General features: G+C 39.4%; 1 protein-coding gene across 5 annotated transcripts in view; it reads left to right on the forward strand.

The window, feature by feature from the left end:
- Window positions 1-14,159, forward strand: part of ZC3H11A (zinc finger CCCH-type containing 11A) — a 43,095-nt gene extending 28,936 nt beyond the window's left edge. For 4 of the 5 annotated variants that reach the window (XM_012726917.1, XM_012726916.1, XM_012726915.1 and 1 more), the window contains 9 exons: window positions 571-633; window positions 2,379-2,477; window positions 5,066-5,134; window positions 8,966-9,469; window positions 9,803-9,882; window positions 10,755-11,085; window positions 11,360-11,523; window positions 11,796-11,863; window positions 12,193-14,155. In XM_012726917.1, the coding sequence (XP_012582371.1) occupies window positions 571-633; window positions 2,379-2,477; window positions 5,066-5,134; window positions 8,966-9,469; window positions 9,803-9,882; window positions 10,755-11,085; window positions 11,360-11,523; window positions 11,796-11,863; window positions 12,193-12,451 (1,637 nt within the window). In that variant the 3' untranslated portion in view covers window positions 12,452-14,155. Of the gene's footprint in view, window positions 1-570; window positions 634-2,378; window positions 2,478-5,065; window positions 5,135-8,965; window positions 9,470-9,802; window positions 9,883-10,754; window positions 11,086-11,359; window positions 11,524-11,795; window positions 11,864-12,192 lie in introns of all 5 variants that reach the window. The other variant, XM_004685530.1, reaches the window with a different exon arrangement.
- Window positions 14,160-15,538: the final 1,379 nt, after the last annotated feature.

Consider the following 15,538-nt stretch of genomic DNA (forward strand, 5'->3'; position numbering starts at 1 on the left):
TCCCCGATCGCTTGCTGTTCCCCTCAGCAGTATATTTCAGTGAATCTGCCTGTTCTGCTCCCTACTTTTGTCTCTGGTGGATCCTCTCATACCCTGGACCTCTGGCCTGTACCCCAGTTTTGTTTTTTAAGATTTATTTATGTATATAGTACTGGTATAGGCCAGAGGTGCAGGAGCAGTGAGAAGATTCACGAGAGACAGAGAGACAGAGTGGAGAGCAGAACAGGCAGATGGACCAAGTACACTGCTGAGGGGAACAGCAGGCAAGACAAGAGAGGTCTGCCACGCCATGTGGGTCACCTCCCTGGCTGGGGATCAAACTCTCACTGAGGCTGCTGCAGCTAGCTTTGCAGTGCTGCACTTTAACTGGATGTGCCACCAGGGAGGGCCTATGTACCCCAGTTCTTTATGTGTAAATAAATACATCTTTTTTTAAAAAAAGACTATATATGATTCTCAAGAGACATTCTGGGTGGATTCATATTAATAATAGAATATATATTATACTAGTAGTTACTGAATACAGAAAAATTGGCTGATGGTAAAAAAATTTTGTTTTTGCCATTTCAGGAGAGGAGCCCTTGGTAAGACTGAGTCTCACTGAGAGACTAGGGAAACGAAAGTTTTCAGTAGGTAAGATGAGTTTTGTGTATATTCTGTTTTCTGCTTATTGACATGATACCCTTTTGTCCCCCTATATTCTTGGTTTTGCACTTAGAAAATTTCTTCATGTTTTTCATATATGCATTGTAATTTTGATTGCAGTCATAAAAATTGAATGCTAACTTTTAGTTACGGCCAGCTTTTCATTTATTAAAAAGATATTTTTTAAATGGAAGTTGCATTGTTTACATCCTTGTTAGTGTGTTTTGCCATGTAGGGGTCCGCCCCTCAGGTGTGGTCTCTGAGTACCCAGAGTTCCACCGTTGTTTTTCGTGGGCTCTTGCACACCCACTCGCTCCCCCCACCCACACTCCCCCCACCTACCTCTCCCATAGCCAGCTTTTTGGAAGGTACTAGATTTTTTAAAGGGTAAAGAATACTTCGGTTTGTGTGGGCAAATATAAATTTAAATTTTTAGAGGAAAAAAGGTCCAATTTATATAAATTTTGTCCCTGAATTAATTAACACTTTTTCACATGGGGTGTGGGAGGCAGAGAAGTATTTTACTATATTAATGAATTGTTGTGTGCTAGGTAAAATAGTGTGTCTTCCCAAAAGAGTAAAATTTTGGGATGTTATTTCATCCTATTAAAATGTGCTTACAAATGTAAACTGTTAATTTGTGTTTTCCTGAGGAATTTTAGGTAAAAAATACAGAAGGGAGCTTATTTAGTGTCAGCCATGTATATTACCTTTGTGGGGTTTTTTGGAGTGGAAGAGAGTCATCTTCATGAATGAGAATCAGATTCTGTATGGTTCTTTCACGTCCTTACTAGGACTCTGTAAAGTCTGTCTGTCATTAGACAAGTAGACCATAAAATAGTTTTTAACAACTCATTGACTTTTAAACAACTGGTGTGCAGCTGTGTGACATAATATACAGAAAGTTGGAAACTGGGTTCAGGCCTTGGCTCTATCACTATTTAATTGGTCACTTGTGTAAAATATAGACTCCTTCATGACCTTAGATTTCTTCTCTGGAATGGAAAACAGAGCTCATTTTGCCAGCAATTTTCTTGTCACAAAAAGATTTTAAATTCCATGGCTCTTTGGCTTTCTTCCTAGTTGTCCCAGGTGCACTTGAACACAGAGTTACCTAGAATTTAACAGGTGGTCAGTTAAGATTACTTTATACATGACATTTTTTCCCACATACTCCTAGTGTAACTTTGACCTTGCCAGGGATTACAGTCCTCCTTTTATAGCTTTAATGAGGTACTTGGTAAATGGTGATTTTGGCATTCTAAATTTTTGCCCTTTATCTTCTTTCTGGGACATTTTGATTCCTTCTCTTGATTTCTAAGGAAACTAATGAAGGAACACACTATAAAATAATCATTCCTTGTTTGTTTGTTTTTAACTTGTATTTCCTTTTTTTTCCTTTTAAAACAAATTTTGTTGATTTTTTTTTCACCACCACCTCCTGGCTACTCCTTTTGACTCTCCCTCCACTTGTCTTCAGAATCCTCTTCATTTGCTTCACTGTAGATAATGTGAAAGCTCAGTATTTGTGACTATCACTTGCTTTAGGAGACATAATTTCATTTTCTACTTTGCTATATATCAATGGCAATATTTTGCCTGTGCTTAGGGTAACTGGCACTAAATTGTGTGGTTACACCACATCTTCTGATCAGTCCTCTACAGTGGGCTGATTGTTTTTCACCTTGCTGAAGATTGACTTAAACTCTTGAACTGAGTTCTTCTGTTTATAGGTGGTGACAGTGATCCTCCCTTGAAGCGCAGCCTTGCACAGAGGCTAGGGAAAAAAGTTGAAGCTCCAGAAACTAACACTGACAAAATGCCAAAGAAAGGTCTGTTTGTTTTGCTGAACTTTGTGTGTGTGTTTGTGACCATGACATTTGTCTCTTCCAGTGTTAACTGATAAGGTGTGCCATTCTTTTTGCTCACGTGAATTCTCACCATCTAGTCTTTGTTTTTGTTCAACAGACATTTGAGTACTTGCTTTGCTAGATTCTAGGTACACGCCATTGGATAAAATAATCACTGCCACAATCCTTAGGAACTTCAAGTATAATGACAAATAGGAATACATACAAATCAAATACACAAACACATAGATACATAAATAAATACACAAATCTGTGACAGAGAAGGTATACTTTTAGGAGTGCTTTGGGACAGTACCTAATCGTACCAAACGTTAGGGAAAGTTAAGACTGGAAACATGAGTTAGGTGAATTGGTGTTAGGAATTTTATGGGGAATACACCTGAGAGGAGAAAGCATACATGCATATATTATACAAAAATGAATACTGATATAAAATATATACATTTTTTAAAAGATTTGTTCATTTATACATACAGAACTGGGATACGGGCCAGAGGTGCAGGGTGGTGAGAGGATTCACCAGAGACAGAGTGGGCAGCAGAACAGGCCGACTGACAAAGTACACTGCTGAGGGAGCTGTGGGCAGGTCAGGAGAGGTCTGCCACGCCATGTGGGTCAGCTTCGTGGCTGGGAATTGAACTCATGCTAAAGTGGCTTTAGCTTCATAGTGCTGTGCTTTAACCTGCTATACCACGAGGGAGGACCATTAAAATACATGTATATATTAATAAATGTTTTTTTAAAAGAATCAGGGCCCTCCTTGGTGGCTCAGTTGGTTAAAGCACAACACTACAAAGCTATTGCAGCCATTATAGCACAAGTTGATCCCCAGCCAGGGAGGTGACCCACATGGCGTGGCAGACCTCTCCTGAGCTGCCTACCATTCCCCTCAGCAGTGTATTTCAGACAGTCCTACTGTTTTGCTCCCCACTCTGTCTCTGGTGAATCGTCTCATCCCCCACACCTCTGGCCTATACCCCAGTTCTGTAGGCATAAATAAGCAAGTCTTTATTAAAAAATAAAAAGAATTAACGAGGTTAAGGCTATGTTCCAGGCAGAGAAATTATGCATACAAACAAAGATGGGGAGCTAAAAAGCACCGTGTGCTCAGAGGACTGGATACGGCTGGCACAGATTTAGTACTAAAGAGCAAATGTGGACTTTCTAGCTATGTTAGAAAGGTTGGACTTAACCTAAGGTAACAAAATACAAAAAGATTATAAACACAATAATCAAAAGGTTGATTTGCATTTCAGACCTATCATCCTTCCTAAAATACGGAGAAAGATTAGAAGGAGACAGGAATTAGCAAGCTGGGTTGGAGCACAGCACTGTGCAGCTGATGGTAGCAGCTTCAGTGCCAGTTCGATCCCTGCCCCAGAGGTGACCCACATGGCACAGCAGACCTCTCCTGACCCGCCCGCTGCTCCCCTCAGCAGTGTACTTCAGCACATCTGCCTGTTCTTTCCCCCACTTGTCTCTGGTGAATCCTCTCACCATTCCTGCACCTCTGGCCTGTACCCCAGTTCTATATGCATAAACAAAACCTTAAAAAAAAATTAGCAAGCTAAAAATAATTCAGAGAGAAATTTGTGTAAAGATTTAGTTGGAATGGAGAGATACGGTATGGACTAAATTGAGAGATACGTGGGAGTTTGATTTTAAAGTTAAAGCTCTACTTACAGAAAGAAATCAAGGGATGGATTTTATTTTTCTTGTATGAATTGCAATAAAATATTGGTGTTAATTACTTAAAGAATAGGTTGTTGTTTTTTTTTTAAGATTTATTTATTTATTCGTACAGTACTGGGGTACAGGCCAGAGATGCGGAGGGTGAGAGGATTCACCAGAGACAGAGTAGGGAGCAGAACAGGCAGATCAACGAAGTACACTGCTGAGAGGAGCAGTGGGCGGGTCAGGAGAGGTCTGCCTCGCCATGTGGTCGCCTCTGGGACAGGCGGGAATCAAACTCATGCCAGGTGGCTTTAGTTTCTCAGTGCAGTGCTTTAACCCGCTGCGCCAACAGGGAGGGCCCAAGAATAGGTGTTTTTAGTTTTTCATAAAGAAAGTAAGAAACCACTTCCTTCTCATCTAAGGTGTTGACTGGTACACATTGTTGTTTAGGGACTTTAATTCTCAGAGCCAACAGAGCTTTAGTCTTTTTCTTGTGGTCGAATTCCCTATCTCTTTACCTGTGTGTCATATTAAAGACTTACAGCTAAAAGGCATATTTCAAATAGCTCTAGGTGAAAAAGCCTTTCAATACTGATGAAATTTTTGAAAGCTTTACAGTGGCAAACTTATTTCTGAATTTGTTACTGCTTTCCCAAATCTAAAGTAAGATTTTTTTTTCAACTTTACAAAAATATTCTGGGAATCTATGATTTGCATAAATTTGTTCTATGCAGAAAAAGCTTTTAAGAGCTTAACTAATTTTGTAAAAGTATTTGCATAGAAGAAAAGCATAAGCCTGATTTATGAACTTTGAGAAAGATATGTGACAAGAAAAAGTTCTGTTAAACTTTGGGTTTTTTAAAATCTTTCTGTAGTTCAAGTTTCCAAGTCTCTGAAGGAGCGATTAGGTGTGTCTGCCCATCCAAACAGTGAGGAAGCAGCAGGTGGGTAACCCTAAAACCAGCTCCTCATATAGTTTTTTTCTTGCCATGAGAATACCTTTCTCAGTTTTACTATTGTGATTATTTCAGGCTTGCTGTTTTCTCTTTTCCGTGTTGGTGTTTTGTTTTTTTTTTTAACTAATTGATTATTCACTGCTATAAATTCCCTTTGTATGTAAAGGTGGTTAAATGGTTATTCACTATAGCATTAATAGTAGGGAATTAGAGGAAAATAGTTAGAAATTAGAAGCTATCTAAATATTTTTAAAATGGAAATTGATTTAAATGAAGGTAGTTATGTTTAGAGTATTGCTCTCATGAAAAGTCATGTTCTGAGTAGTTATGGTGATAACACTTTTCATTGGATTGAACAAAGAAAATATGTGAAAGGACATGTCATTTGACTTAAGACAACATAAGAATCCTCCGTTTCTTTGGATGAAGTTAAATTTTTTATTATAAAAATTTCAAGAAAAACATCAATATGTGAGGTAGTTCCAGTTTTGTAAAGATAAAAATACATATCTAAGAAAACAATACCAAGAAAATCGCCAAAATATTAAAGTGGGCTTTACCTAGAATATTGAAGTTTTAGGTGATTTTAATTTCATTCTTTATATTCTTCCTGTACTTTTTGAACTTTCTAAATTACAAGATAATGACTACATAAGTTTTATATGTGTGTACAATTACAGAATACTAAAATACATATCCATGTACTCACCTGTTCTGCTTTTATTTCTGTATTAGAAGTGGTGTTAGCCTGTGCTTTCCTTTTTCGTCTTTACCTGATTTGGCTACATCTCTTTCCCTTGTGCTCTATGCCCTCGCTGCGGTACCTGTTAACCTGGGTCTGTTCATTCTGCCTGGTAGTCATGGACCCTTTGAATTTAAGAACTTACCTTCTTTAATTCCACTAATTTATTTTGCATATGTCTTCCTAAGCCCTCTTTTTAAGTGGTCCACATGTTTTAGTATTGCTTTCATGCATTTCATCATCTTGTTTATATTTTCCTAAATATTTATTTACTTATGCATACAAGAACTCGGGTACAGACCAGAGATGGGGGTGGTTAAGAGGATTCACCAGAGATAGTGGGGAACACAAGAGGCAGATCCATTCAAATACACTGCTGAGGGGAGCAGCAGCAGGTGGGTCATGAGAGGTCTGCTGTGCCACTTGGGTCAGCTCCCTGACTGGGGATCAAATGCATGCTGTAGTGGCTATGAATCACTTCATAGTGCTGCTGTGCTTTATCCCATTGCACCACCAGGGAGGTCCCCTCTTTGTTATTTTTGCTTCACCTTCTGTATCTTTGCTTGGTGTTTTCCCCCTAGATCAGAAATTGATAAACTTTCTCCAAAAGTTCAAATACTAAATATTTTAGGTTCTGCAGTCTAGTCTCCGTGGCAATTACAGTTAAATTCTCAGTGACAATGACGGATTCTCAGAAACCGCAACTGTGAGCAAAACAAGCTACTTTAGGAAGCCAGGTTCTCTGAAAGTATCCTTCAGGATTAATATGTTAAACAACATGATGTTATTCAGGTAGCCAACTGTCCTGAGCTCTGCAACGGTGAGGCCGCTGAATGTATGTATGTGTGTGAATGATGGGGCCTGAGTTTCTCCTTTTTCACAATCTAACTACTCTGTGATTTCATAGTAGATTGTGTTATATCTCTTTGTTTATTTAGGTTCATCTTTAATGTTGCTTCCATAGTTTGTAACTCCCCAGTGTGAGTTTCCTCTATGGGAGGCTGGACATGTCTCCTAAGTGGAGAGTGTATACAAACAGGCGGCTTGAACTCCACTCTTACGTTAGGTTGCAGGATGCAAGGTTCAGTCCCAAACTCTTGATGTAGTAGAAGATTGGCTTTACTTTTAGAGAACTAACTTCTTTTTCTAGCTGTCGATTTTTACTTTTGTCCCCTTTTCCTGTTTGGTATTTGTAAAAACATGACACTTTTGTCTTCTACTTCTTTCCACCTGTATCTTCATGGTATGCTCTCTTCCTTGACAGATAACTGCTCTTTGTAGGAAAAAGTTCTCAGAAGGAGGTCATGACTAGCCCAAATGCTGTAGAGGCCACCCTTAAATTTTTACCCACAAATTTTTCATACTTTGGCAGGTTTGCATTTGTGAGGAAGAACAGATCTCACAATTTTATGTGTTTCTCTGTAAATGTAGATATCTGCTTTGTGTCTCAGAAATTCCTCAAGATTTATACTGTACTATGGTATCCTTTTTTTTTTTCTCTCCTGCTGTCATGAATTGATTGAAGAATTGTCTGTTTTCTATCAGTTTGATTAAATTTTAGCCAGCGTCAGGAAAATTGGGTATCCATGTCACCATTCATGATCAGGCTGCCTCTTGAAATGGAAGAATTTTTATTCAAAAGACCCAAAGAAATAACTCAGTAACTGTTTTTAGTGCTTCCTATGTAATAATAAATAGTGCACTTCATCCTGAATAAACTGGGTTTGAATTCCATTTATATGTGGATTTTCTAGTAGACTACTTGAACTTAAGGAGTATCACTAACAGTACAGTACTATAAGTATATAAATACTCTCTTATTTTCTTAATAGCATTTTTCTCTAGTTTTATTGTTAAATACATGTGTAATACATTAGAACATTCAAAATGTGTGTTAACTGGCTATTGACGTCATCATCGGTAGATTGCTGGTCTACAGCAGTACATGAGTAGCTAAGTTTTGGGGGAGTTAGAAATTATACATGGATTTTCAGCAGTGCAGGGAGTTCCTAATTGCTATGTTGTTCAGGGCTCAGCTGCAACCATTGTTGCAGATAATTAATAGTCATTGTTCTTGTGAAATATTTAATATAGTTGGAAATACAGGCAGTTATAGTACTGTGTGATCAGTCCTGTAATCAGAGAAATAAGCCAGGAGGGTGGCAGATTCTAAGCTGAACTTTGTTAAAACTTAATTAGGTAACAAGACAAATGAGACATTTTGTGTAGAAGGGAAAACATATTCAAAGGTTCAAAAGGTAATAGAGTAGATATGGTGTATTTAAAATGTGAAGGAACATGTTTTGATTTTTGATACTTTAGTGATTTAAGTGTATGTGTGTATAATCTCCCAAGTCCTGTTATTTCCATATTCCTTCATTATTGTTTAGCCCTACAGTAGCTATGACAAGCATATCTGTCACGTATGAAATTTATTCTTTAACTATGGAATGATAGTGGATCATTAAGTCTTCTTTGGTGGCACACCAATCTCAGCCTTTCCCAGTTTTATTTCTGCCTTGTCATCTATCTATTTCACTTGCCATTTTGTCTGAAAAGCATCTCTTAATTCCCAGAGATTAGTATTTTTGCTACCTGTTCCTATATGACATTTTGCTTTCTTGATTAAAACTGTTCCTATAGTATTGTGTTGTTCAATTATTGATCTGTTAGGCTGTAAACTATATGTGGGGGTAGGTTGTATTTGGCTCCCCACCATATTTCTAGCAATGGCCAGCACATGTTTCATCTATGAGTGAGAATTAATTTATTGCTATTTTTATTGGTAAGAGTTATAATAAAGTCTCAACTAGCAAATGGCTGGCTGGTTCCTCAAGAATAAGCTGAATAGAAATCCAAATTAGTAATTTTTGCCTCCTAAGAGATTCCCCTAAGGCCATTACCAGAAAAGTATTTTATTCTGAAGTTGAGGTCAAAACTCCAGTGTTTTTGATCATTTTAATTACCTGCTCAAATGATACTGTTCTATTGGAAGCTGTCCAGATCTGAGAATAGAGGTCATGTCATTAAGAGATGAATTCCAACTACAGTGTCTTGTTTTTCCCTCATGAAAATAGAGAGAGTGACTAAAGTTGGTGAGATCCACGTGAAGACCTTAGAAGAAATTCTTCTTGAAAGAGCCAATCAAAAACGTGGAGAATTGCAAACTAAACTCAAAACAGAAGGACCTTCAAAAGTTGATGATTCTACTTCAGGAACAAGAAGCTCCTCCACTATCCGAATCAAAACCTTCTCCGAGGTCCTGGCTGAAAAGAAACACCGACAGCAAGAAGCAGAGAGACAAAAAAGCAAAAAAGATGTAACCTGTATCAAGCTAAAGACAGACGGTGAAATTAAAAAAGCGGCAGTTTTGCCCCCCATAGTTGGCAGCAAAGGGCTCCCAGAGGATCCTGCAGGCAGAACAAAGTCTATGCAGGAGGTGCATATCAAGACGCTAGAGGAAATCAAGCTGGAGAAGGCCCTGCGGGTGCAGCAGAGCTCCGAGGGCAGCTCCAGCTCCCAGCCTGCACTTGAGGCCACCCCAGGGGCGAGGCGGCTTCTCCGTGTCACCAAAAAAGCAGGTAACAAACAGCTCGGTGTGTATAGTGCCATTTCCTCAGATGCTATTTTAAAGGCCAGGATCCCACAGCACAGTCATACGAGTCCTGTGAAACTTTTCTTGACTCAGGTAATTTTGAAAGTCACGGGGTCCGATGTAGTTTTGGTTCTGCTCCCTAGCAGTACTCTCGAGACCGCTGCTGTTTCAGTGGGCATTTTGAAATGTTATGACTAATAGGTTTTAACTACGGTTGTTTCCTGTAATTACTTCTTTTAAGAAAAGTTTTAACTTTATCTGTCTTGAAGCTGCAGCCAGTAAGACAACTGATGTATCGATGTGTTTAATGTGCACCTAGGTATAAAAGAAGAAAAGAAACTTCAAGAAGAAAGTGAAGTTGTTTCTCAGAACAGTGTTACTAGGACAGAGACTAAAGAGGTGAGCGTGCTTTTAGCCCCTGGTGAGCATGTGACCCTACAAGTGAAGGCTCCAGTGAGTGGGGAAACGTGCTTTTTAGTTTAGCTTATGTTTCTGTTTTAACACTTCTCTAATGTATTTTACTACATTAGATGAGTGTCTTTTGCTATACCTGTAATTTTCTGTGAGAGTGCTCTAAATTTCTGTGTATATCTGTGTTCCCAACTTTTTAAGGTGTTTTTTTTAAATTGGCCATTAATAATTTTAAGCTTGTGTTTTCTCTGTCTTTGAGAGTAATTTCACTCATTGTACAAAGCTTGGGAATTTTTATTTTGTGAAATGAGAATCACTCAAACTCCACAAACTAGATGTAGCCATTAGCTTTTGTCATTGATTTCCTTTTGTTATATATGTAAACATGTAACCTGTTTCATTGTTCAACTTGTGTTTAGACTGTAATTGAGAATTCTTCAGTGTATCATTTTGCAGCCTACTTACTTACCTTAATAATTCTTCAGGATATTTGTTTTTGCTGGTCATATAACATTCTCTTGCACAAATATAACCCAGTTCTGGACATTTAAATGTTGTTATGATAATGAATGTCTTTGTACATAAATCTTTTGCAAGTGTCTGATTATTTAGGACTCATTCGTATTAGATTTAGGGTCATATTTGTCTACCTTGTAGAATCTGAATTTTTGTTTTTCTGCACAGTTTTAATCTTCATCTTTACCTAGTTTCTATTTGACATCAAATAAAAGGCAAAAAGTATTTGTGAATATACATGAATGTCTTTTTGACTTAGATGTTAACCTGGCAAGTTACAAATAAAAAACATCATTTAGGTAGTTACACATACTAGATTTTAATTCATTTAAGTTTATTTATAGGCTCCAGATGAAACCTTAGCAGCTGACATCACCAAAATTCAAGTAAAGAGATGTGAGACCATGAGAGAGAAACACATTCAGAAACAGCTGGAGAGGGGATCCTCACAGAAGGAAAAATCTGTGTTGATACCCCTTGTGGGGGATGTGGACTCTTGCAATACCCAGATGGTGGAGAAGTCAGTACTCAGTGCTGTGCCAGGCGTCGCACGGCACCTGACAAAGCGGCTTCCGGCAAAGTCATTCCAGAAGGTGGAGGTAGAAACCTCAGGGGCTGCAGACTCGATATTGAATGTAAAATGTGCAGCACAGACCTTGGAAAAAAAGGGTAAAGGTGGGTATATTTTCTGTCTTGCTTTAGGATTTCAAAATTACAGTGTCAGTAACTCGCTGACAATGGGTCAGATTTCTTTTGTCTACTATACCAGCACACGGTGGCTAGTAATGTTAATTTAGGATAATTCTGCTGCTCAGGATCTTTTTCATTTAGCTGCGTTTTGTAAGTAGCTGTGTATTTGTTGAACTATGAAGGATTTGATCTTCTGAGTTACTCTCTGTAAAAGAGGGATTATTCGAGCGATTAATCCAGTGTCTTCTGTCACTTACAGCAAAACCCAAAGTGAATGTGAAGCCATCTGTGGTTAAAGTTGTCTCCTCTCCCAAACTGCCCCCAAAACGCAAGGGAGCAGACATCCACCCCGCCGTCATCGCAGCTGTGAAGCCGCTCAGCAGCGGCGGCCTGCAGGAGAGCCCGGCCAAGAGAGCAGCTGTGGTAGGTCATTGGGCCCAGTGGTGCGGCAGGGCGGGGTTCTGCGAGCGCCTGTGTCTGTGATTCCTGGGCCCTTTCCTCTGCTGTGGCGTGACAAGGTGGGGTTGGTTTGTTTTTTTAAGCTAATGTTGGTGTGATATGTATAATATTTCAGATTATTTGTTCTTGGGCTTACAAAATGATGGCCATGAATCTGGGAAGGCAGCAAATGAAAATGGATATGGTCAAATTGAAAAGCCTCATCCCTGCTAACTACTCTGCTCTTTCTTCTGCAGGCTGTTGTCCCCCTCCTCTCTAAGGATGAATCAGTCACCGTGCCTGAGACAGAAAAACCTAGAGACAGGTAATACCTGGAATTCTTTTTACCCAGGCTTTAGTAAACTGTCACAGCTCAGGCTGTCGAAGGAGTAAAGGCTAACTTGAAACATTTACTGTTTGGGGACAGCTCAGTAAGCCTGCTAAACTTTAGGCTCTTTGCAAGAATACTCGAAACTGAGGGGTCCTGTTCTCCTTGGGTGACTTTATATTTTGCCTGTATTTTAAAAGTATTTCAAATATTTGTTTGAATTCTGCTTTAAAGGATGAAATGCCTTGTCCCAGTACAGGAAGAGAATTCTCTATGTATGTCCTCAGAAACAAGTCTTTTTTTTTGTTTTTTGTTTTTTTTAACAGTGTTGTGCTGCCTCCAGCACAGTCCTCTTCAGCTCCCTCCCCACCAGAAGTGTCTGGCCCTTCCTCATCCCAGATACCCACAAAAACTCGCCGACTCAGCTCTGTCTCAACAGGAAAGCCCCCACTTTCTATGGAGGATGATTTTGAAAAACTAATATGGGAGATTTCAGGAGGCAAACTAGAAGCAGAGATTGACCTGGATCCTGGGAAGGATGAAGATGACCTTCTTCTTGAGCTATCAGAAATGATTGATAGCTGAAGATGGTAGTCGAACATTGAAAACAAAAAACCTCGCCAAAACCTGGACTTAGTTTCATCTATTATAACATTTACCCGAGATGATCGTTTCTTTAGCTAGAATTTGCCCCGACCCAGAAGTATACCTCTGAATTATATGTATGTGTCCTGGATTCCTTGGGGTGAGATTTTTAAAGTCCCTTGACAGCCATTTGTCCATCTGATGCCATGGATTCGCATCTTTGAAAAAAAAAGTTGTGTCTTACCCTCTTGCCACAAAGACTGAGAGGGCGGGAGGCCCAAGTGAAAGAGGGCACAAGAAAACCTAGTGACCCTTGAGGTGTTTGTCAGTTTTGGCTTTTCCCCCTTGGTTGTATTATTTCTTTCATGTATTGTCTTACTATACTTAGTGTTGCCCGAGTTTGAAAAAGATGAAGACAGCTGCTACCATAAGGACCAAATTTCACGCTACCACTAAACAACGACAAAGTCCACTTAGTCTGTGTTAAAGTGTACGTCTCTTTAAAGGTGTATGGAGAGTCACCTGAGCGTTAGAGAGGGCTGAGCAGCTCAGGAAGCCTGTAATCTGGACATTACTTTTGGATCTGATTTTCCTGCTTCTGCTGCTCTGTAAAGCTCGGGAAAGCAATAGCTAATTTATTATTACTGTAATTCGTTTAAGGCTTTAAAGTGCCTCAGGGGTCCTATGAAACTAATTTTCTATTTCTGGGATTCCCTGGATTCGTAAGAGAGGGTGAGATCCAATTAGGGCAATCCTTTTCTTAGTATGAAAGTTGACCCTTCTCTTCAGTACTTGTCTCCTACTAACATCGAATCATCACGGATAAAAACTGGTGGATTTATTAGTAACTCTCCAAGCAAACTCTTATCCCGTATTTATTTGAGGCCCTTTAACTAAACCTTGGGGGGTGGGAAGTAAGTCACGCAAGCCGCCAGTATCGCCCTGGACTGTGGTGGCGCGGGATTGTGCCGGCAGCAGGGACTGCGGAGACGCCTGGGGGCGCATTGTGCGCCTTCCGGTTTGCTTCGTTTCTGGATTGGATTTTCTTTTGATGTCGGTCTCCTTTGTATCACCTCAAGGTTTAGACTTGAGAAAGAACAAGTCCACCTGGGATCATAGTCTTGAAAGGAGACATACTGTACATACTCAGAAGGAAAAGCCAAAAGGACTTGTCTGCTCTGATGTTTTGCTGTAGGTGGCCAGTTTTGTTTCTCATAGGGAAATCTGACCCACCTGTCATGTTGGCTCCTAAGGAACTGCTGTTGTGAGCGGCTCATCAAGAGTTGAACTTCATGTAGCCTTGTCGGGAATATGGAAAAGGAAAGAAAGCCACGGGACTGCTCATTCAGGCTTGGAGGATCTGGATGACTGCACAAGCAAAAAAGACTTGAAGTTTATGTATAGACACTTCTTCCCAGTCCCTCTTCAGCTGACGGAATGTGTAATAGCCCTTCTCCAAAGCAGGGGTGGAATGTTCTGGTTTCACCACAGATTTTCTACTCATTTCATTTTGGGAATTGGCTTATAGATTCCAGGTCCCTTTTGTATATAACCTTTATTCTTTTGCTTTTTTTAAAGTAATTTTGTTTCATATTTATAGCCCTTGTATTAGTCAATGATTCATGTTCAGCATTATTTGAACCATTTGCCATTACAGAAAGAAATACTTATTTGTGTTTTAAATAAAACTGGCATAGGAAAGTGTTGATGTCGTTAGTTAAGTAGTCGTACATCACCTCAGCCTAGAACCTGCCTCTATCAGAATGTTATTAGCCTTTTGTGTAACTGCTCCAATTTCACAGATACTTGGCTTTTAAAAACTTTCACAAGAGCATACTGCTAAACTTACCCACAAGAATTGTTCGATTTTATCATACAGCATGCGCTTCAGACAGAACTAGTATTTCGGGTGAGGATTTTTTCCTAACATTGATACCATTATCAATTGTAGCCATTATAAGAAATACTGTTAATTGTGTAGAACAACACAGAGTTTAGCAGTGATCTTAGATTGATTCAGCAATTTCTTTTTCTTTATAGATTTATTTATTTATGAATGCAGAACTAGGGTACAGGCCAGAGGTGCAGGGGCAGTGAAAGGATTCGCCAAAGACAGAGTGGGGAGCAGAACAGGCAGATCAACAAAGTACACTGCTGAGGGGAGCAGTGGGAGAGACAGGAGAGGTCTGCCACACTATGAGGGTCAGCTCCCTGGCCTGGGATTGAGCTCATGCGGAAGTGGCTGTGGCTAGTTTGCAGTGTTGCATCCTAACCTGTTGCACCACCAGGGAGGGCCCCAGGATTCGGTAATCTGACAGTTCAAACATGAAGGCATATTTTTAATTCAGGGAAGTCCAGGTTGCCTCAAGATAAATGCTTGCTAAAGTTCTGACCTTAACCTCAAATGCCAGTGGATGTTTTCTTTCAGATGGCCAGAATATAGTTGATTTTCATTTGACCAATCTTTGAATCCAGTAAAGAGGTAACGACAGTTATAGAAGTTAAAGGTTCTATATTAAATATTATCTTTTTTTAATTTGGCTTCAATTTGCCAGAGTACATCCACAACTCCTTAAGATACTGTATTGCTTTGAACTTAACGGTTTTAAGGAGCCAACATTTACTGAGTATATTACGTACCCCTTAGTTCTCAAGTCATTTTGGCACTGAAGCCTGTACTGCCCTGGAAGGTCACTGCTTTTTCTCCTCACTGTAGTGTTGAGATCAGTGTGTTCAGAATTAACAGAAGATCATACATTACTGTGTGCAGTGGGCTTGATTCACTGAGCCTTCTAAGAGCCTTTATCTTTTAAATCTGGCTTAGGAAGCTGCTCTAGAGGTCCCACAACCCATGTGCCTAACTACATTTATTCTGTTACTTGAATAACTTGGCCAAACTGCTTCAATTTATTTGATTTTGCCAATTGATGTTAAGGACACAAATACTTTTTGACCATTTTCTTAGCGTACAAAATGGGCATATAATGACTCGATTAGAAACCACAGTCCTAAGTATGTTTTAGGATGATAATTTAGGCATTGGAATTTGCAGATTAACATTAAATTTTTGCATTTAACTGCTAAGGT

The sequence above is a fragment of the Condylura cristata genome, unplaced genomic scaffold (genome assembly GCF_000260355.1).
Source record: "Condylura cristata isolate star-nosed mole 26May11 unplaced genomic scaffold, ConCri1.0 scaffold00018, whole genome shotgun sequence".
NCBI classification, from domain to species: domain Eukaryota; kingdom Metazoa; phylum Chordata; class Mammalia; order Eulipotyphla; family Talpidae; genus Condylura; species Condylura cristata.